The 10032-nt window shown below is 43.3% G+C and overlaps 1 protein-coding gene and 1 non-coding gene across 2 annotated transcripts in view; both read right to left on the bottom strand.

The window, feature by feature from the left end:
- Window positions 1-10032, bottom strand: part of DAPK1 (death associated protein kinase 1) — a 166239-nt gene that overhangs the window by 78227 nt on the left and 77980 nt on the right. The window contains exon 3 of the mRNA XM_025049710.1: window positions 2242-2463. Within this exon, the coding sequence (XP_024905478.1) occupies window positions 2242-2463 (222 nt within the window). The remainder of the gene's footprint in view (window positions 1-2241; window positions 2464-10032) is intronic.
- On the bottom strand, window positions 397-515 carry LOC112483111. The gene has a single exon (XR_003047520.1). It is a non-coding gene; the product is annotated as a 5S ribosomal RNA (ribosomal RNA).

The following is a 10032-nucleotide window of genomic DNA, read 5'->3' on the forward strand; positions in this document are numbered from 1 at the left end:
TGTGGGGAGGGTAGATGTGACTCTAAAAGAATTTGTACAAGAGAGTTAGGGGGTAATGGGACTGCTCTGAATCCTGATTTGGGAGGTGGTTACATGAATGTACACATGTGTTAACTTTCACAGACTTGTGCAACTCTCCTCTAACATCAAGTGTACTGTATAATTTGAAATTTTTAAAAATCAAATGAGAAAAAAAAAATAATCGTATGTCACCCAGTTCACGCATACGATAAATACACCTAATAGAAAATATCTCTGGGATGAGGTCGGTCAATAGAAGCCGAATTCAGAATATATACCCGCAGGTGGGAACGAGAAGGGCAGTAACTCACAGGCATCACGTGCAGTTTGGTTATGTGAAGCGGGTAAGTGACATTCTTTTTTTTTTTTTTTTTACGCCTACAGCACCTGGTCTTCCTAGGTGGTCTCCCATCCAAGTACTAACCAGGCCTGACCCTGCTTAACTTCCGAGATCAGACGAGATCGGGCGTGTTCAGGGTGGCATGACTGTAGACGGTAAGTGACATTCTTGAGTTACTGGGCACAATCTGGTAATTCTCTGAAAGGGCAAGATAGTTGTGACTTGTAATGTTTCATTTCCATGAATTTTGTCTTCATGGTCTCTTACAACAGCCTTAAGGGAGAAAATTTAGGCTTAGAAATGGTAAAGGATTTGCCCCATTTTGATCTCGGTTCCGTCTGGTTCCTGAGTGGCCACTAAAGCCACAGTGAGGTGAGGATTACATCGTGATTCTTTTCTTTTCTCTGCTGTACCCTGAGACTACTCCTTAATCCTCTGTGCTCTTAAAGTCCTGCTCTTCCTTTAAAGCAGTGATGGAAGGGGCGGGGGGTTGCCTCCAAGGGACATGTGGCAATATCTGGAGACATTTTTGGTTGTCATCAGCATCTGGTGGGTAGAAACTACAGATGATGCTAAACATCCTACAATGTACAGGACAGCCCCCTGCACAAAGCATTTTTAGCTCCAAATGTCGCTAGTCCAGAGATTGAGAACTTCCTGGTTTAAAGGAAGAAAGGAAACATGTATTAAACGTATCCATGAGCCAGACACTGTGCTAGGTATTAAGTTCTTATCTCAGTTATCTCCTCAAGACCCTTATGAAGTAGGTATTATTAATCCCAATTTATAATTTAGAAGGCTATTGCTCAGACCCACAAAGCAATGTGCCCAAATCCCAGTGATGAGACAAGAAGCTGTGGGTGCCTCAGGCTTCTGTGATTGCAAAGCTCAGGGTGCCCGCAATGTGGTGCCCCTGGGGTGGGCTGGACCCTCCTTAAACCTCCCTTTAATTCTATCTCCTCTGGTTTCAAAAACCACCTCTAAGAGATCTACAAACAAGGGAAGCTGTTGGGCTGGCAGAAGGGAAAATCTGAATTCTAGAGGCTCCCAGGAAATGGGTGGGGCTTGGTATCACTAAGACCTACCCAGGATCGGTTTGTCCCTCGTTTCCTTTTGCAGCACCCATCCCTCCACCCTCAGGGCACTAATGTTTCTTCTCCCTCCAAACAGCCCAGAGACATTCCCAGCCAATCGCTCTAGGACAGCTTCCTCTCCCCTTCCACCAGCCTGTGTTGTTGGACCTATCAAAGGAGTGGGGCACTCAGGCAGCTGCCGGGAACAGGGAGACAGTCACAGAATAACATGCTACACTCAGTTCCCCACAGTAACTTCCGACAGGCAGGGCGTGCCTCAGAAAATAAGCAAACTGGTTTAAAAACAAGTTTCATAATCACCTCTGAGTGATTGTGGTTCAATTTTACCCTTTCATATAATGAGTATTTACAGTTCCAACAGTTGAAAATGGGGTGTGTGTGTAAGATAGAAGGAGGAGAGACGAGAGGAGAAGAGAGAGATTGGAGGAAGAGAAGTAGACAAACAGAGGGAAGGCACAGGAACAGCATAAGAAAAAGACATATGCTTAGAATTAACATAACACTCGGAAAACAGCTGACCTCGCAACAAATAAAGAAGAACCCTGAGATTAGGGAACTCTCTCTTGCAAAATAAGCAAGACCACATGAATGGAAGCTGCTCTTCAAAATTACTCTAGATAATTGCAGCTAGGCCTCAGGGCGGGCAGCACACCATTGTTCTTGAACTTGGCAAAGCAGAGTCAATTCCTGACCAGGCTCCAGGGTTGACCACTGCACTAACCCACCCTCATCCCTGCTCCCTGCCTCCCCTCCCAGCCCAGCCACAGCCACGCAGACGGCACTCACAGTTCTAAAATCAGGATGACATCCGTCTTGTTCTCATAAACCTCATGCAAGGTGATGACGTTGGGGTGCTGGATCTCCTTCAGGATGCTGACCTCCCGCTCGATATCCTCACGGCTCACACCCCGCCTGCTGGATTTTGTCCTCCTTTTTTTAATGAATTTGGCGGCATACTGTAGACCGGTGCTTTTCTCACGGCATTTCTTCACGACTGCAAACTGCCCGCTGAAGAGAGAAGATGGAAAAGAGTCGCAGGACATTTATACATTCCTTTGGTTCACTAAAAAACAGGATTTGAGCAGGGATGTGGCACAGGGGAGACAATGACATTGTGAGTCGGAAAATCCAAATTGTAGAAAATTAATAAATTAAGTAAGGATATTTCTTATTACATTTTAGTTCCATTAAGCCTGTTTTTTTTTTATGAACAATATTGCAAGGAATAAAAATCATTTTCTTGAATTATGTTTTACTGAATGCGTAAAATGCCTCCACTTCTGTGCTTGCCGCCTTCCCTCCCATTTCAAATTTGGGAACAACAAGAAGGAGCTTCCCGATAGGACCTCATTTCTGACAAGCTTTTTTTCTTGCGTGTTGAGGAAAACAAGGGATTGAGACCAGGGAATTGGTAGAAAAATATACAGGGACCTGACTCCAATGACATATTTCTAGCACCGATATTTATCAACTGAAACACCCAGAACAAAAACTGCCATATATTTTGTTCACACTTCAGGCACAGATAAGCCCTATGTACTAGACATTTGCTGGTTGCTTCTCCAGCATCGCCACTCTCCTCTTTATATATATATATATATATATTTTTATACATATATATAATGATTATATATATAATTTCTTTGATATGTGTATATATATATAAAAATATATATTTATATATATTTATATGTGTGTGTATATATGTATATATATATGTGTGTGTGTGTATATATATATACACATATGTATATATAAAATCTAGGAATCTTTGTGGTTCTGGGAAGCTGACTCCAACCCCAACTATAGATACAGATATGACCTAGGCTAAGCCAATCAGTGTACTACATTCTCATGGCTCCGAGGATAGGCACGTGACCTAAGTAAGACCTTCCAGAGAAAGTGAAGACAAAGACTTTTTCTGAGACTCTGATCCCCCAAAGCTGCTGCCAGCCATCTTGGGACCATGAGGGGAGCCACTCTTGGTTTAAGGCCAATCATTGCAGAGGCATAGAAGGAAAGAAATTAGGTCTGGAGTAACATAGTGGAGTGGCTGGATGTACCCTGGCCTGAAGCCATCTGCCTTTGGATTTTTCAGCAACATAAGTCAATAACTTCTTTTTACAGCTAAAGCCAGTTTGATTTGTATTTTCTATTTCTTGCAGAGGAAAGCATCCTATACACCCTATGCCACGGAATGTAACCACATCCTCCTATTCATATATAAAAGAATGTAATAAAAGAACTTGACACAAAATAAAAGGTGAATATGTAAGCGGGGGAGATCTTTAGAGGTAAGTAGGGTCTGATATAAGTGAAACACAATAGAAAGACACTTCCTGCATCTATCATCACTTCTTCCCTGCGCCCAAGGCAGGGTCGATCCACCCATCACAGGATCTGTACATTTCTTGGCACCTGCTGGAGAAGTGCTATGTATAGAATTATCACAGTTATTTTTAGCTAGCTTCATTCTCCTCCCATAAAGACAAAAGGGGAAGAGAAAATTCGAATTAAGGGTAATATTTTGATGTTAAAGAATGGATATTTAAAATGTAACTCATTTACTTTAGCAATGGGAGGCCAGTGAAGAAAAAAACACATAGCGAAGGATTATTTTTATAGCAAACTTTTTGCATGACAGGTTATTAATACTCTTTTCCCCTATAGCAGGATAGCAGAGAAGAAGAAATCACATCGGAACGCTAGCACCAAATGCCCATAAAATCACCACCTTAAAGAGTCGTGGGATCTGCTATGACTTTCTTACAACCACTTTCTAATTTCTCTGGAGAGTGAAGAACTGGTCTTTCTGTCTACTGTGGGGAGGGGGGTGGAAAGCAGAATGGAGTTTATGGAGAAAAGAAGGAAAACAGCCTCATTCCCCACAAAGACGGTATCATGTTCCTACTGAGGAATCTCAAGGGGCCCCGGGAGAGCAAGGCACCTCGAAACCACAAGCAACCATGATTCCAGGGCCTAGGCTGTCCACGATGCCTCTCACACAGTCATGGTCACGGTCACCTACATGACGGCTTGTCTCGGGCTGTAAAGACTCAAGGCAGAGTCTGTGGTTTGAATCACATTGCATTAAAACACAAAATGAAAAAAAAAAAAATCCGCAGGTGATCTACAAAGAACTTAAATCAAGCCTAAATTCAAAGAACTGAGTATTTTCTCTATCAAATATTCTGCTGTTGATTGTTTTCCCCGTTTCATTATGGGAAGGTGAGGGCACCAAGGCCTGCCAACCCTAATGGCGGGGTTAAAGTCCCAGACATCCTGTGTGTCAAGGACAGGAGTGTGTGCACAGGTCTAAGCTGACTGTGTCACCCAGCTTTGCAGCAAAACATCTGGAAGCCCACTCCCTCACCAGACAATTAATCCCTCACTCACACTTTGGGGTTGCCATGAGGGGGGCACGGGCGAGAAAGGAGGGGCTAAGGTGCTAGCAGGCAGGAAAGACCCCCTCCGCCCACCCCATGGGATTCTAACGCTGCATGAGCACCTGCTATGTCCAGGCTAACCTTGGCTGCAGAGGGTCAAAGAGGGCGTAGAATGATTCTGAGGGGCGCTTTCCAGGTCCATCTTAATTCTGCCTTTTTAAAGACATCTTTCGCTATTTATTTCTGACTCTCCAACAACCTGCCCCACCTCCTGGCTCCAATCAGTGCTCTCTCTGGCACCCCTGAGTCCACAGAGCACTTCACACCCTTCTGAGGCACTTGCTCTTTTCTGCCTGTTTCTTAGCTATTTCCTCCCCTCCCAAAACTGAAATTCCTTGAGGATAGAGGGTAGTTAAGGGCTTCTTTCTATTTCCAGAGGCAATGGGTGTGGAGCTTCTCAGGAGCCCATGCACAATGTTGCATTCTGAATCTATAATCCTAAAAACCAGAGGTGTTAAACTGAAGATGCTTCACCATAATTCAGTAGAACTGTGTAGGGCTTGGGGCACAGACTGCCTGTGTTTGAGTCTTGATTCCATGACCTGCTTGCTGTGTGACCATGGGCTTGCTTACTACTTAACCGCTTTATGCCTCAGTTTCCTATCTGTAAAGTAGGTATAATAATAGGCCCTGCCTGAGAGGGCAGCTGGAGTGGAAGGGGACGGATTAAATGAGCTACAATGTGTAAAGTGGCTAGGACAGCATCTCGAAGTAGTAAGTCTTCAATAACTGTTAGCTATGATTCATCTTCGACAACTGGAGTTACTGTCATTAGCTCATGGTTGCTTAAATCCCAAAGCGCTGCAGTATAAGCCCCAAAATATCACCTTTCATGACTGCCAAGGGGGGAAAGAACCCTAAAGGGAAAAATAAGGAAAACTACACAGCTGAAGTGTGTACAGCTACTGCTAAATCTGGCTGCTGGCTTCCACCTTGAAACCCATCATCCTGCTCCCTTCCTCTCTGGGCCCCACTCAGAGGGAACGCGCTGGGGCTGACTGCTGCTCACTGCCGCTGGGCCCTCCCCTGAAAACTCAGAGTCACGGCAGAGCCCAAGGGCAGGCAGGACACCCACTCAAGGCGCAGAGGCCTTGTGGTACACTTGGTAACATGGGTCTGGAATTTTCCCAGTGCAATCTCCGCAGGCAGCCAGCAAACTAAGAACAGACACTTCGGAGAAGAAACTTTTCTCTAAGAACAGTAATTTGCTTTGTGAGGCCTAATTCGACTTGGACTGTTGGCTAATTGCTGCTCCCATCCTTTCCTTCCTGGGCAGCTGGCCCAGCCCCGCCCCCATTCCTCAGAGCACTTTGGGGGAGCAGTGCCTCTTCTCTGATACCCGCCTCATCCACCAACTGAAAAAAACAATTTGGTGGGGGCAGGGGAGTGGGGTGGAGGTTGAGGGGGGAGTTGGCAAGAGCTTCTAAATCATAAGTTCCAGAATAAACAACCCGACAGCCTTCCGGGTGAGCTCCGAGCAGGGAGAAGTAAATGCACACAGAGAAGCAAGGCCACCACTGCAGAGCACTTGAAGGACTGCCTGTTGCCCCAGTCTCCATCTCCTGTTACAAACACTCGAGGATCCTCCATGACTGGCACCCATACAGATGGCTGAAACCACGGTTCAATGGGAGGGGGAATGTAGCTTCCTTACTGGAAAATAGAAACTCATGTATACGGGGACATTTAAATTGACGAAACAAAGAACAGGTGATCCTCATTTTTTGCAGGATCCATATTTGCAGATTCACCTACTTGCTAAAATTTATTTAGTGACCTCATGACTAACACTTGCCCCGCTTTCACGGTCATTTGCAGACTGGAGTTGCCCAATGGGCATGTTCCCAGCTAAGGTCGATCAAGGCAACATTCTGCCTTCTTGTTTCAGCTCTCATACTGTAAACAAGTGTCCTTTTTATGCTCTGTTTAGAGCCATGATTTTTTGCATTTTGTGTTATTTGTTGGTGATTTCACTATTCATAAAGGCCCCCAAGTATAGTGCTAAAGTATTGTCCAGCATTCCTAAGTACAGAGGCTGTGATGTGCCTTACAGAGAAAATACATGTGTTAAATAAGCTTCATTTAGGCATGACTTTAATGCTGTGGGCTATGAGTTCAATGCTAATGAATCAACGACGTATATTAAATAAGGTGCCATTAAACAGAAATACACATAAAACATGCATGGATCTGTTGTTAAAATGTTGTGACCAGAGGCTGGCAGGAACCTAACCCTGTATTTTCTCCAGGACCAATGGCTCAGTATTCGCTAATTCAATGTTTGCAGTAAATTTATAGAACAAAACTATCATGAATAATGGGAATCAATTGTCATCTTTTAAACAATGAACATTCTCTGTTATCTAATAACTGACAGAACAGTTTGTTGCACTAGGTAGAGAGAGCTAAATTCGTTTTGACACATAAACACTCAGTTAAGTGTAATAAACATTTAACTACAGACACAAGACAATGAGACATATCCTTGCTTGAAAGAGCTTCATACCAAAAAATAATTAACTCAAACATAATCACAAATTTATTAAAAAGAGAAAAACTTTAGTTAAAAGGAGAAAAGCTTCATAAAGGACAACCTGCCATCTAATTTCTTTGTCTGACTTACTAATATATCCAATTTGATCAAGTCGCTCAATAAGTGACTACAAGGATACTGATCAAATTGGATATATTAGTAAGTCAGACAAAGAAATCAGCATACTTGTAGTCGCTCAATAACCAGGATTCTATGCAAGGCTCTTTATACATATCACCTTATTATCACAACTCAATGAGATTCAAATCATTGTCATTTCTTCTATCCATGAGAAAACTAAGCCTCAGAGAGATGTTTTAAAAATTGCCCCAATTCATTCAGCAAGTAAGTTTGCATAATTGAGAAATGACTCCATACCCAAGTGTATTTGCTCTTAAGCTCTATTCACTGAGCCTGGTTCCTATGCTGGGCTTGTGTCCATTTTGCTTGAGATACAAGCCACCGCTTTGTGAAGTTGCAGACAGGACTGGAGGGTCATTCTAGGAAAGAGCTTTCTGAGGGGAAGGCAAAAAGAAGAGTTTGTGGTCAAATAAGTTTAGGTGATATAGCCTTCTTCTCCTCACTGAAAACTCATAAAGTGTTTTAATTAATTAAAACCATCGCTTTGACATGCTCGGAGGCATTCTGCAATAAAAAGTAAGCCACATTTGCGTATGTGCTTAGGAAGCACAATACTGATCATCAGAACCACAGAAGATTCTCAAGGTCAGTGCACAAGGGTGACATGAAATTGGTGAAGCATTTGTGTTTTTGTTGGTCTTATACATTTCATAAGATCTTAAAAGTAAACCTTTTGAACTCTGCTTAGTCCATTTGGGTTTAATTTTTAAATTAATTTCTTTGTGGGAGCTTTGCTCTCACTTGGGGAAAGATGGGATGGACATACGATGTCGGAGATGTTGCATTCAGAATGCAGGAAGAGCAAGTTGGCTGGATGTGACAATTTTTTCTCCCTTATGGGTTGGTTGGTCTAACCTAGGCTCTCATATTTTCATTACTGACCTTGATGCAGACACCACTTAGAACATACTAACACTCAGGAAGGTCCATGCAGATTCAAAAAAAAGTGACTAAAATGGCATATAATTTTTCTTTGATTTTAAATACATCTACCCTGTACATATAACCATTAAAAATTATTTATGGTAACTATTTATTATTGTGAATTCCCTACATTAGTGCTTAAATCAAACAGCCGATAAGTTTCAACTCTGCCCTCCTTCCAAATCTTCGCAGTAAGGTTTCTAATTAACACAAAATAATTTTTACTTTTGCATTCGTATATTAATCCCCTGGCACAATTTTAGTGCTGGTTTATGGGCCAACTGTTTTGCTTGAATCCTGCTGGAATACTGGAATTACAGGTCTTAAGTAAGAGGTGAGGTGACCAAAATGATTATTCAAGGATGGTTAACATTTGATAACAGTTTATATTTATGGCTGGGGAAAAGACTCTGAGGAGCTTATAGACTAAGGGAGAGACAAGCACCTAACACCATTATGTGGGAAGGGTCATAAAAAAGGACATGTCCACTCTGGGCCACTCTGGGGGAGAGTGTGAGGTCAGGAGATCCAGGTTGTGTCCTGAAGGCTGAGAGCAAGTCAGGAAATGAAGAAGGTATGTGCAGAGTGACAGGATCTAAGAAGTGGCACAAGGGAGCCAAAGAGAGGAGGCATGAGAGAGCCTGCCTAGAATTTCTGAAAGAAAAGGGAGCAGTGGGGAAGATGTTCAGGGGCCTGCCCGGAAAGGAGCAATGTCGGCCTCAACTTTGCCAACAACATAGGAAAGCAGGGGATCTCTCTGAGCCTCAGCTTCCCTATCTGTGCACGGGTGATAACAAGAAGAAATAAGGTCATGCATGTGAGTGTAAGCTGGGTTCCCTAAGCACATCAAGCACATGTAGAAGAGGAAATTAACAAGCTGTCTCAGCTTCGTGCTCTTCAAAGAAGCACAGAGGGCAATGTTCCAGTGGCTGAAAAGCAGCACTAAATTTCTTGGCATTTTCTACTTGACAACTTTGAAATCTATGTGTTAAGTTTCTATTTTTTTATTTCTCCATTAGGACTAATAAAGCTATTTTCATATTGGATAGAGACCTATCGATAATGTTCCCTTTGGTCTCCAAAGAACCTTGTGGCTTTGCTTGGATGCTGAAGTTTTAGCTTGTGGGCAGGTGAAGCTGACTGCATTTTGCAGGTATGGCCTCAGCCATATCTTCCATCTCACATACTTTTTCTCAGGGCGACCTCGCCTCTCCCATCACAAGGTGAACTCAGCCTGATCCCCTGGAATCTGAACCTTGTTTAACCAACATAATGTGGCAGAAGAGATTCTGAGGTTTCTGCCTGGGTTTCTCAGAACACACATTCTCGGGAGCTCCCTATTGGAGCCCAACCATCATGCTGGCAGAAGGCCACTTGGAGGTGCCCCTGTCAACAGCTCCTGCTCAGCTGACAGCAGCCTTAAAAGGCTGTCCAGGTGAGTGGCCATCTTGTATGTCTGACCTATCAACTCTTCATATGGGTCCAGTCCCAGCCAACAGCTTAGTGCAACCATATGAGAGACCCTCAGCAGGA

This window comes from Pteropus alecto, unplaced genomic scaffold (genome assembly GCF_000325575.1).
Source record: "Pteropus alecto unplaced genomic scaffold, ASM32557v1 scaffold206, whole genome shotgun sequence".
NCBI classification, from domain to species: Eukaryota; Metazoa; Chordata; class Mammalia; order Chiroptera; family Pteropodidae; genus Pteropus; species Pteropus alecto.